Source organism: Palaemon carinicauda, chromosome 40 (assembly GCF_036898095.1).
Source record: "Palaemon carinicauda isolate YSFRI2023 chromosome 40, ASM3689809v2, whole genome shotgun sequence".
Taxonomy (NCBI): domain Eukaryota; kingdom Metazoa; phylum Arthropoda; class Malacostraca; order Decapoda; family Palaemonidae; genus Palaemon; species Palaemon carinicauda.
This window is the reverse complement of record NC_090764.1, coordinates 36,738,174-36,751,904: the sequence shown is the minus strand read 5'-3', so window position 1 is coordinate 36,751,904 and position 13,731 is coordinate 36,738,174. Positions and strand designations below refer to the sequence as shown.

The 13,731-nt window shown below is 33.1% G+C and overlaps 1 protein-coding gene across 1 annotated transcript in view; it reads right to left on the bottom strand.

Annotated features, from left to right (window-relative positions):
• Positions 1-11,964: 11,964 nt before the first annotated feature.
• LOC137631627 (uncharacterized) overlaps positions 11,965-13,731 on the bottom strand; it is a 31,437-nt gene continuing 29,670 nt past the window's right edge. The window contains exons 7-8 of the mRNA XM_068363490.1: positions 13,562-13,695; positions 11,965-12,085 (exon numbers count right to left, since the gene is read on the bottom strand). Of these exons, the coding sequence (XP_068219591.1) occupies positions 12,069-12,085; positions 13,562-13,695 (151 nt within the window). The 3' untranslated portion in view covers positions 11,965-12,068. The remainder of the gene's footprint in view (positions 12,086-13,561; positions 13,696-13,731) is intronic.

Here is a 13,731-nt window from a genome sequence, read left to right as displayed (position 1 = left end):
TTTGCTGTATTTTTTTTGGAAAGAGAAATACAGGGATTTACAGACTGATAATGGTGCTTTATTATTGTAGAAGGACTGAGCTGTGCAGATTAACTAGTGATTATTTTTTTAAAAAGCATGGATCGGTAAATCAAATAGAATGGCAGCCTTAAAAGCTCAATTATGATGGAGTTAAAGTCACGAACTGCCCTTGAGTATTGATTGTACTTAGGCATGTAATCGAATTAACAGTAGATTTTTAAGCGTATGTGCCAGGAGGAGAGTGCTGTGATTCTTGGGAACTTTTAGAATATCTCCCGTATTGAATTATGTAATTGCGTGATACCAAGTGTACCTCGTGATGCACTGCAGTCATTACTAAAAGGCTTTAGCGGTATCCATTTTGACCCCCTTTTCTTTTTAGTTTCCAGTCTCTTTCAACTTTTTTCATAATGCTACTGCAATTTTTTCTCCTAGTTTCACTTTGGGGTTAACTGACCTTCCAGTCCCCATCGATATTATTTACTTGCAAAGAATCATAGTATATGTTTTTTTGAGTGAATTCTTATTGTTCTCAGGTTAGTTGGTCTATATTCACCCTCCATAGTTAGTTTCTAAATGACTCGCTACCTTTACCAACTCACAGCTGTTTATGTAAGCTCAACTCATCACCCCTTGATAGGCATGTAAAACAGTAATAAACTGCATAGGGTACTTGATCCTAAACAAAAAGGATACATATCGATATATATATTTTCATTAACTGAATTCCATATAAATGAATCGAGTATAATCTTGTACTGAATAGTGTAAACAACAATGATATTGTATCTAATATAACCTGATTGGCAAAAGTAGAAACAATTGTAGAGATTTACTACCTGTATTTGTACATAATGTTATCTTTTATATCCCATATGAAGGTTACGTAATTAATCATATTGCATTCATACAATAATATTAACATACTCAATACACAGTGATAGTTTCAACATTTGCCAGCCCTGGATTTTGTCAGATTTGGTAATTGTTGCTCTTTAGGTGAGAAAAAAGTTCTTGTATTGGTGATTCATTTAGTAGGATATTTGAGTTTTCTAGAACCTGTACTGAATTAGCTGAGAAGCACTACAACCACATGTATGCCTGTTGTAGTTGTATACAAGGCAAAGCATCCCAGTCTTCTAGTAGCTCTTACTTAGTGAGCATATCTGCAAAAATTGTACGTAAACTTTTGTGATTTTTTGTTTACATATTGATCCATCTGTGTTATGTGCAAATATGTTACCCTGATTCCAAGGAACTTCATGTTAATGGTAAAAGCTAGCTAAAAAGGAAAGTATTGAGAATCCCCAACAGAGCTTGAATAACAGATGTATTACTGTATTATTATTATTAGCTAAGCTACAACCTTACTGTAGTTGGAATAGTAGGATGCTATAAGCCCAATGGCTTCAACAAGATAAATAGCCCTGTGAGGAAAGGAAACTGCTAACATAGTGTGCCTGTAGGTAACCTTAAGCAAGAGAACTTTACCCCAAAACAGTGGAAGACCATGGTACAGAGCATATGACACTACCCAAGACTAGAGAACGATGATTTGGTTTTGGAGTATCTTTTTTCTTTAAGAGCTGCTTACCATAGTTAAAGAATCTCTTCTACCCTTACCAGTTTGAAAATAGCCATTGAAAAATTATAGTGCACTAGATAACCCCTGGAGTGAAGAATTGTTCCGTTTATCTTAGTGTTTCCATATGTATGAGGAAAGAAAAATATATGTGTTAAGAATAGGCTAGACTATTTGGTGTGAGTGTAAGCAAAGGAAAAATTAGCTGTGATCAAAAAGGGATCCAATGTAGAACTATCTGAACAGACAAAGGACCAAAATAACTTTAGTAATAGTATTTCAACGGGTTTCTGGTGAGATACGAGTGTGGTATGTAGGTGATATTGTTTTTGCTGCTATCTTTTGCAAAAATACAAAACAGATGCATACTGACCTGTTGTAATACATGCCAGGCACAAATGCTAATACTGTAGTGAAGTGTTTACTGTTGTTAAGCACTAATGCTCACTTACCTCACTAGCAAGTAAAATTTTGTATTAAAACAATGTTCTAAATTCGGAGAATGATTCTTAATTATATCTATTTCACATATTTCAAAATACAGTATTCAATGTCTATAGCAAGATAACCAACTCACAATCCTCCAGTATTGACAGCAAGGTTAAAAGAAAAGCCAGGAATGACTGGAGAGAGTATTTAGACAGTAAAGCAGATGAGACCGACAAAGCTTATGAATTCATGAAGTGGCTATGGTGTGAGAATTGCTCATAGAATTATTAATGAAATCTCGACTGGGGCAAAGAAGAAGAATCATATACCATCAAAAAGAGAGATGGCTGTGTTATAGCAACAGAAGATGAAGAAAGACACCGTTGGATGGAGCACTTTAATGAGGTTATGAATAGGACATATGAAGGGAATAATTTGATTGATATACCTGAAGCTGATGAAGACCTTGATGTGCCCATGAATGAATTCAGTGTTTCTGAAGTCGAAGCTATCCTAAAAACTAGAGATGAAAAGCCCCTGGATACAATGGAATAACTGCCGAGATGATACTGGCCGAAAATGAAGCGACTCCCAGACTACTTACAAGATTGTTTTGTAGAAAGTGGCATGAAGAGGCAAAACCTGATGAATGGGAGTTAGGAATGTTGGTGAAAATAGCTAAAAAGGGAGACCTGACTGACTGCAATAATTACAGAGGCATAGCACTTACGTCAGTTGTTATGAAAATACATGGTATGCATATTCTTAAGAGACTGGAGAGAAAGATTGATGAAAAGCTGAGAGATGAACAAGCAGGATTTAGAAAAGGTAGAAATTGCACTGACCAAATTTTCATTTTAAGACATGTACAGCAATGCATAGAATATAGAAATCCCATTTTGATGGTATTTGTGGACTATGAAAAAGCCTTTGATAGTGTGCACCGGTCAATTTTGTAGAGAATCCTGCTTTACCATGGAATTCCTCTTAAATATGTAAATTTGATTAAGTTTGTTCATGAGCAAGTGTAAAGTTGATGTTAATGGAGTCTTATCATGTGAGTTTCCATTGAATAGCGGAGTCCTCCAAGGGAATGTGTTGTAATGTGTAGAACAGTCAGAGATGGTGGAGAAGGATTGGACTGGATTGATGATAGGAATTTAGCAGACCTGGAGTATGCTGATGATGCTCTCCTTAGTAGAACACCACAGGATTTGCAATGCTTGCTTACCAGAATGCATGAAATATCTCACGTGGGGCTGAAGATAAATAGAAGAAAAACAGAGATGATGAGAACGGAGTATGCAATGGAAGATGAAATATCATTGGAAGGAGAAAGGATTAATGAGGAAGATACTGAAGGAACCTTCCATCAGGACGACATGGCCTGAGCCCAAAAAATTCTATGTTGGGATGGATTGTGATAAATTTATTAGCGTAAAGTTCAAATTTAGCATTACTCTTAGAGTAAGGATTTATTTCTAATTCCGTATGTTTTATATTTGCTAATCACATGTAACTTGGCGCCACAAGGCACTAGAGCGTTCGAAGATCCAGACCTACATGGCTGAGGCCTATGAAGCATGGAGTAGATGATGAATGGAGAAGTATTGATTTAAAGGCTCAAGATAGAGACTATTGGAAAAATCTAACCAAGGCCTTTCCTTCAATAGGCATAAGAGGAGATGATGAAGCACGAATCTTTAAATTAAATATTTCCATTACTGAAATACTTTTAAGAAGTCCAGCTCCTACTCACCATTTTATTAACAAGGATATAATAATTACCATCTAGGTTAGAGAAACCATTCTTACTATCAACAAGAAATCATAAGAGCCAAATAGGGTGAATGATGCAATGTGTGCTGGGGATTCAATATACCACTGATGAGGCTTGAATAAGCGTATGAAAGGACTAACACCATTAGTAGGTTTTACTGCATACAGTGGTTCATTTACAAATCTATAGTTAATGGATGAATGAGTCAGTGACTGATGGACTGTTCCTTACAACCACCCTTCATGTATTTTACTAATAAGCATTATATATATATATATATATATATATATATATATATATATATATATATATATATATATATATATATATATATATATACACACACACACACACACACACACACACATATATATATATATATATATATATATATATATATATATATATATATATATATATATATATATATATATATGTGTGTGTGTGTGTGTGTGTGTGTGTATGTATGTATGTATGTATTTCTGAAACTTCATTTCCGACAGGAACGAGTGTCATTTTCGAAGAGAACGGACCTTTTTCTATAGAAAAATTTAGTTTTTTCCTAGGTTAGATTACCCTATAATACAGTAAAATAATACCATTAATTGCTTTTAATTAATGGTGAATTCCTTAGAATTTTTCTTGAACTCTGGTGTGTTATTTGTTTCAAGTTTATGTTTTTAGATTAGTTTGAATGTATAACACGATCTTTGGCCTGTATTCCAGTAATGGAACCTTCTGTTTTGTTTACAATAATAACTTGACGTTTATGTTTGTGCCCTTAGACGTAAAAAAGTGTTTTCATACAATCTAAAGCTATCCGTGTAACTTACAGTTCTGTAATAGTGCAAAAGGATTTATATTAATTACGCTTTTACTACAATACATTATATTGTAGTAAGCTTCATCACACGTTTAATGGACTCTGTACTTTGTTGGGTTATTTTTTGGCCTAGTCTTGCTTAAATCTGTTTTGGAGAAAATTCCCGAAAATTCTTATCGAAAGAGGAGTAAACTTAGATGATATGCACTTAAAGAGAAGAAATAAGGTTAGATGAATCCTCGCAAATATCCTGGTAAGATGATAAATTCCTTTTCCACCAGTGCTCTCAATTCCTGTAATTATTTATATATTATAAAATAGTCCAATATTTGTTACCCTTAAACAAACTTTTTAAAGTTTATATAAGAAATCTTTATTTTAATGTTACTCTTAAAATTTTATTTTTCCTTGTTTCCTTTCCTCATTGAGCTGTTTTCCCTGTTGGAGCCCCTGGGCTTATAACTAGGGTTGTGGCTTAGCAAGTAATAATAATAATAATAATGATAATAATAATAATAATAATAAATAATAATAATATCATGTCTAGAAGCGAGGAGTGCTGACAATTCAATTTCGGTATAAGGAAAGTTGAGAATTTGGTTGATTTAGCATGATTTCATTCACACACGCACACATACTATATGCTTATATATATATATATATATATATATATATATATATATATATATATATATATATATATATATGTATATATGTATATATGTATATATATATATATATATATGTATATATGTATATATATATATATATATGTATATATATATATATATATATATATATATATATATATATATATATATATATATATATATATATATATTCCCATCGGTTTATGGTCTTTTAATAACAGGCTATACCTGAAATTTTTCTTAGCTTCTCAATCCAACACCTTCTCTTCCTTTGTTATCTCTAGGGTCCCATTCTGTTATTTCTAATGTCCATTTATTATCTGCCATTTTTATTGCATCTTCCTCTGCCTTAGTTTGCTTTTGTATCCATGTTGCTTCTTCTCTGTCTCTTAGTGTTATTCCTATCCTTATTCTTTCCATAGCTCTTAGAGTTGTAACTAGCTTATGTTCTAAGGGTTTAGTAGGGCTCTTAAGTTTCTGATGCACAAGTTAATATTGGTTGTATGTTTGTGGTAAATATATGCTTTAATTTATACCCAAATACATGAATCATATATTTTTACAACTTGTTACCTTGTGTTTTATGTATTTTTACCATGATGTGGTATATGTGAGATTTCCTCCCCTATAGAAAAGCAAATATTCGGATCCTAGAGGGAAACCTTGGCTTTCAGTTAGGGCAAATAAAAAAGGAAAAATCTGTATTAGTGGTCATCAAAAACTCCTAATGAACACAAGGTAACCAATTGGAAGAAAAAATATATGGTTCATGTATGTGGCATCAGATTAAAGTACCAGGCTTACCTATGATTATTATCAAATCCATCAAATGATCTTTGCTCTGCCGTGGCTTGCATCACTCACCAGTTAAATATCTCGTTGTTCCTTTGTTCTGGCAAGTCGCACATGGGCATGCTGATTCTGTATGGGGCTGTTAAAGTATTATAATTAGCTATAATTCATATCATTCATATCATGTCTCCAACAGTACTTTCTCCTTGCAGATATACAGTACTGTACACTTTCTCCTTGCTCCTCTGTTCTAGACAGTGGTACATGAATGTGTTGCGCTGCCTGTGCATGCTAATCAGGTTGATCATTATTTATCGATGTTTTTTACTTTTGTATTAGCAACAAAAGCATTTTACTGAACAGAGGGTATTTTAGATATAATTAATTACCAAAACAGATGAAATTATACTAAATAGAAATTGGTTGAACCCTCCTCTGGGGATATCTTCTTGTGATAGTAGTTATGCTAGAACTGAAGCGAAGGGATGGGGGAAGGGCTGTTTTGAAAAAAAGTTGAGAGTTTATTGGTTCAAAATACCAACTGATGATTACATCATACCAAAAAAACTGCCAAAGGCGAAAGCCCGTAAAATTATACAACAGTACAATATTTGTTATTGAGAAAATGAGTCTTGTATATAGTGTATTTTATGGTGTTTTGCATGTTTCTAATAATTATACTGTAACTGATGAAAACCCATAGTATTTCAGTTATGGTGGGTCGACTACCAAAACCTAAAATCTAGTTATTATCATCAAACACTTTTGGAACACCTTTAAATACAGTCTATACCAGTCTCATTTTATGTTATTAATACTGTACTAACTTGTTGAAACTTGGTGTTTTTTTCGGGAGAAGGTGGGTTGACTTTTATAGTTAAAAAACTGATGTTCTGCCAGATATTTTCAACAAAAACATTCAAAGCACTATAGCCTTTGCAGAACAACACACCTTCATAATGCATAGAAAATGGAATTTTTGCATTTCATTTTCTTGGAATTCATTTGCAGCGTTCATACTTCAAACACCCACATAATTTTTTATATGTTGGTCCGCTGAATAACACTAGCTTCGCTCTTAATTTAACATTATCTACATGCCCCTCTGTTCTGGAGATCAGTACACATTGCGTTAGCCCCGGAGTCGAGCATTTTTGTGTTGATGTTCTAATTAATCACTTAATCCAGTTGGTCTTTGCCCTGCCGTGGCTTGCTTTGCTTTTTATTTAACATTATCTCCATACTCCTCTGTTCATGTATTAGCCACTTGGGCAAGTATTTTGATTTGTTCGAATGTCATATTACGTATCAGAGTAAATATATCGAGCATATGTTTCTACACTAACCTAACATTATTCACACAACTGAAATAATGGTGTTATTAATTTGTACAGTATAGGCTATTCATCACATAATTGGAAACACATAATTGAGAGGTTATGAATATAAAATTTTGGGACTTAGATTATTTTCAAACTTATAACTTAAAATAGAAGCACCATCGATCAGAACTTTGAAAAGGCGCCTCTCGTGGCAGGTTTGAAAATGAAAACGGTTGAAGTAAAACAGAAACTTTAGATTAAAATTTGTAACAACGTTAATAGTGGCCTCTCACCATAGGATATGAGCTCAAAATATTTTTTTTTAAGATGACAGGAGTTCCAATGCACTAACTAATTTTTTATGACAGTATACTGTACTATACTATAATAAAATCAACAAATTATGCACATTAATCCATCACCAATCTCTCCAAAGTATATGCATTTAGAGAATGAAATGGTGGTCATATTTTAGTCAATCATTACGTAAATTGTTATGCCTCAATCCTCTTTAGTTATACAGAGAAAAATGTCAAAATAGCCAGCTCTCGTACATTTCTTATAGCAAATTTCAGTTTTCCTTGAAAGTAAAGTATCATATATTAACTTATATATCCATTTGATTGATACTGCCTGTCTATCAGAACTTGAATAATGTTTAAATGTTGTGCAACGACTCGTCACGATGGTAGAATTGGATGTTGTAGGTATTGGGAAAATTTTCTGCCCACATTGCAGCCAACTAAATAAAAATAATTATATATGGATGGATAGTTTAATTCTATAATTTTCTGATGTGCAGCCATTATAATGTACAATAAGTTCTCACTATACATAAGAAGGACTGATATTGAGCAAAGAGATGAATGAGGTTTATTCATACTATTGTCTTCCATACAAGATATTTGCATAACTAATTAGAATCAACTTTATCCATAACAGAAATGAGATGTCTCAACTTGTGCAATCAACATGGGAAATCACTTTTTGATATCCCCCATGAATATTAAAGGACAAGATTTTGTTTTATTTTTCAAAATTGGGATAGAGAGGTAAGACGAGTCCTATATGAGAAAGCTTGACTGTGAAAATTTGTTCCATAAACCAATTCCTATAAACCCTATTTTGATTTGCACAGGCCCTCCTAATTAGTAATATTGGTATTATGGCACCGAGAGAGACTTTGTGTGCTGTACTGGTCAAATGAGGTATTTTTGGGACTCTTATGACAGTTTCAGCCAGGGTCGGATTTTTTATTATTTTACCTCATTTTTTGTACCCTTTCAAAATGATTGAAATTAAAGACTTAGTCAAATATATCGGAAGTTAATAATTACAGATATATTTGCCGATGAATGTGGTTATTTTTCCCACATGTCATCTTAACGGTGCCACGCTGCATCCTTTTGGATTTTCTGTCAATGCAATGTGGGTAAAAATGCGTAGTCATAATACAGTCATACCTCTCTTCACGAAAGAATCTGTTTACAAAATTTTCAAGCTGCGAAATGAGATGCGAATATTTTTATGACTCACCTTGCGAAAAATGTTTCATTTTAAGAAAAGAAATATGCTAGCCAGGCTAAGAATAAAATAGTCACCCATTAAGAAGAGTTGAAGAAAATGGGTTCAGACAATAGAAAATGCAGCTGTAGTGTATAATAGGGGTAACTATAATAGTACAGTACATGTGATACTGTATATTTTGTACATATGCAGGATTGTACTGTATGTATTGTATTATTTTCCATTTATTACTACATTATATTGTAATAACTACTTAATTTACAGGTAATAACAGTTAGTTTAGGTATATTGAATGGTTCAAATGTATTTGGCTGTACAATATTTCTTTGTAGTTATATTGTAGCTTTATTATAAGATTTAATGTGGTGTTTGGAACAAATTAGGCAATTTGCATGAGAAATGGGACTCACAAAACGAAAATATCACTTTACGAAAGCCACTCAGGAATGAATTAATTTCGTGTTGTGAGGCATTACTGTATTTCTTTTAATGCTGAATTGTGATTATGGTAAGAATACTGAAGCTGAATTAATTCTTTTGTTTCAAGACTATCCATTAAACTTTGGTTTGGGAATTCCACCATATTTTAAGAAACTGGCTTAGTTGACTTCAAAGTCTTTTTAAGTTTGTACTTGGCAGCAACTCAGCGTGGTGTGAGGTTGGCTGGTTTACTTAACATGAGAAAAGGTTAAAAAGGTAATTTGCAAGCCAATATTATACTAATCATTTCTATGACTGTTAAGAATAAATGGGGAAATCCTCGTTTGGTTATGTACCCATTGCAGGGCTGTTGAGGCATCTGACCAAACGGTAACAGTGATGTAAATATTCCAGCATAATTCTGTCAAATATTTGGCCAGACGACATCCAAACAAAATTACGGTTCAAGTTTGGGGATGGACTGGCTCTCCTCCGTTTCTAACATGTTTAGGGATGATACATGCTATAGCAGAAGAAGATGGTAGTGTCCTTCAGCAATGACCCATATGTGGCCACGCCAAAAACACGTTTATAGGCATCTGCAAAAATATGCAATGATGATTGACGACTATGATGAGTGTTGCTGGGGCCTTTTATGTTCTCGAAACCTTTATATTTTTTAAGAATGCTGTTGAGTTTTTGAATAAGCTCTGAGCTGAGGGGGGAATTCCAGCCCTTATCTGGCATCTAAAGTTTCTAAATAAAAAGTTTGCATAGAATAGTGACTGGTGAAATTTAACTGATGGGATCATAAATGAATGAAAATAGGGAAACAAATTTCCTTTGGTGTTGACGTGTAAATAATCATCCAACATTACGGGGGGGGGGGATTTAATGTTCAAAGTGTCTTTGATCGTATTCCAATCTAGACTGAGGTAGTTGTGGGGGCCATTTTCAGTGAAATCACCGGGAAGGGGACATTAGTAGTCTACATTGCTAAGAGCATACTCGTTATTAACATGCTTTCTTTAATGCAGGGCTTTTCGCTGAGAATGTTGGGGGTTTGGGAAGTTGTAACAACGTTGAAAATTATCCCTGTGGAAGATTTTAAGTTTTAAAGCTAAGGCACTAGATAGATTATCCAGGTAGTGCTGAATAGTTTGATTAAACAAATAGGGACTTGGGGTGTCTCCACATGAGACGACATTAAAACGAAAATCAACAACTTTTTTCAGACTGCATTCTTCAAAGAAAAGGAATTAGCAAAAAATCTCTTTGCTCCTGGCCGATCTCCATCCAAAGGAAATCTTTGGATATATCCGCAGTTAAGCCAAAGGCTTTCTCTCTGGACAGTAAAAATATGTACTGAATATTAGATGCAAAGTTGGGTCCTGCTTATAGAGAATTGTTCAGAGATTGTGAATTAGGTCTCCACTTAGATAATACATTAAAAACGATACTTATCAAAGTGGTCATTGAGATCTTGAGGACGGGAGAATTTGGCAAGTATATAAAGCAATTTTCTGTCACTATGAAAATCTAATGATACTAGTCCAATGACACCCTCAGTGACATATTCGTCGAGGATGAATAATGAAATTGATTGGGCTATAGCTCTACTATTATTTTCTTGAGGCTTTAATCGCATTTGAAGGGGCAGAGAACTCTGTATCTTTGGTTTTGATATTGCTTGCGACATTTGAAAAGATTAACGACTTAAACCCCGAGATGGCTGGAGAAGGTTCATTGTTAATACCAAAGTGTTGAGTTTCCAGAGGTTTTCAATGGGGTCTTCTATTCTTACAGGATTTTTTTTTTTTACGTTTATGTGGTTAAGGGTAATTGATAAGGCATTGGCTTTTCGGGGATGTGCTCCTTCACAAGACCAGTCGGGCAGTTCTCCCCAGGCTACGTACTAATAAGGGCACATTCTACCAGGTTTTCTGTCAGGGGAAAGTTTCCCCAATAACAAGTAAAATCTTATGACCCGTGATACAAGTAAATGCTTGGTCAGGTATCTCATGAAATCCTTAGGTGTAGGTTTACCATCCCCACTTCTTTTTTATTGACCCCATGCAAATGATGATGCCCATTTACAGCTCGATGGACTTTCGGTGAGTTCATATGTTCTTTTTATCATTCTTCGTACCATCCACAATATGTTTTACTATATGATAGATTTTATTTCCTTGTGCTATTTACACTTAATCCTTTCTGAGCACTCGTTTACATTAACTTATTCACTATTTTGTTCTTTCATTCAAGATTTAATAGATTTTATCTGCTGTTTTATAGTAGTACCCAGATTTACATGTTCTGTTTCATATAGGCAGCCATATTTTTCATTTCTCTATTTTCATAAGTGATTCTATATTTTATTGATATGCAACATGATGAAGTTGCTTTCAACTACAAAACTGTCACTTTGATAACTGATTAGCCATTTTCCATTAATTTACATTTATTGTTGTAACAAGAATAGATCGGGATGTTGATATTTCGCTTTGAATCTTAGTGTCACAGGAAAATAGAACTTATTTTTCATAAGTCTTTTGATGATACACAACTGTAAGATTTATACAAGAAAGGGAAAGAAAATGTTATGAGAATACTTTTATTTAAATGAAAACTTTTCTTATAATTCTATGTGATTTTATTATCGTTATTGATTGATAAATAAGTCATTTTATAACTCTTCCTTTCATGAAGTTCAGTGGGAGGATCAGCTCTGAGCCCAGCCTGTAAGGGGCAGAAAATTATACAAGTATTAGAGGGAAAAAAAGGTGTACAATAGCCACCAGTGAATAATTCGCATGTGGACCTGTTTAGTGATATACTGTACATGGTCGTTAGATACACACACACTTTTATATATATATAAATATATATATGTATATATATAAATATATATATATATATATATATATATATATATATATATATATATATATATATATATGTATATATATATATATATATATATATATATATATATATATATATATATACGCTATATATATATACTGTATATATGTGTGTTTATTATAACAAAATATAGAACTCAAGCGTGACCATCTGTATGTAAGAGATATATAAGTTTTTTTGGACCTTGCTCTGCATATTCCTATCGTATTCAGTTTTTTTAACTTTGAAACAAAACCAATCTATATCCACCATGGTATCCGATTTCCGAGGTTGTATATGAGAATTTTGTCTCAAACACTCATGACTATTTTGCTTTAAATAATGAATCACAAACAGGTTTTAATATCGAATTGATTCGACCTTCAGAATAAATATTAAAGTGGAGATGAATTTTATAGCAAATACTTTTACGTAGGTCAGGTTTCAAACGTATGCCTGCCTCTTAAGTAAACAAAACTGAACAGTGATTCTACCAATCAGGCTATCGAGAGATATATTTATATTTCGACTGCTCTACACATTCCTGTTGAATTCAGGTATTTATACTTGGAATCCCAAAATATGGTTACGTTTTGTAAACTTAGCAATCGGCTATCGTGAATGAAATGTGTTGAAAATTATATCAGAGATTATGATTATTAGTTTCTGATGATCGAAATGGCATTCACATGATATTCAATAGTATATAAACCTAATTTTGACGACTTTAAAGCGAATTTAATCACACGGCAAATATTTTGTGAATTAGACTAAATTCTGATGACCCAATATTTTTAAATTTATTGTTGTCAAAGAGAATATCAAGCTATTATGAAAAGAATCCTTTCTATTCAGAAGCACTTTATTTTTTGATTGGATATTTTTCAATATCCTATTTAATAAACCTCAACATACTTTAATGATTACCTTTAAAACTGTTTGTAATATTCTGTGGTTCTTTGCTAACTTCACTGTAATAGTTTCATCCCACACTCAGCAAACAGACCAGCCTAGTATATATTTGTTTCTTCCATCTACCGTTAAGATGTGAAATGCTCTTCCTGCTTTTGTTTTCATTGATCGTTATATTATCCTTGTTATTTTATGGCCCTATCCTAAGAGGTATTTTAAGTACAGTATAAAAAAAAAATCTCTGTAGACTTGTTTCTTAATCAATTGTAAAGATAAATGGTATGAATGAAATTTTGTCTCTACCATTTCCTGTATAAACGTTTTCTATACGAAATTATCTAACACGGAGCTTGCTTAACATTATTGTTTTCTCTTTACAAACAAATCCAGTGTTCTTACCTTTGATTTTCATCCTGAATCCTACGTCAGAGGCTCCGTCTTCATCTGTCGTTGTGAAGATTATTGATGTTGTCTTAATAACTCCAGGGTACTTTAAAAGTCGTATGGATTTGGATATCAAGTTTCCGCACATTCTGTAGAGGTCCATAGAATGAATTATACAGTTGAAC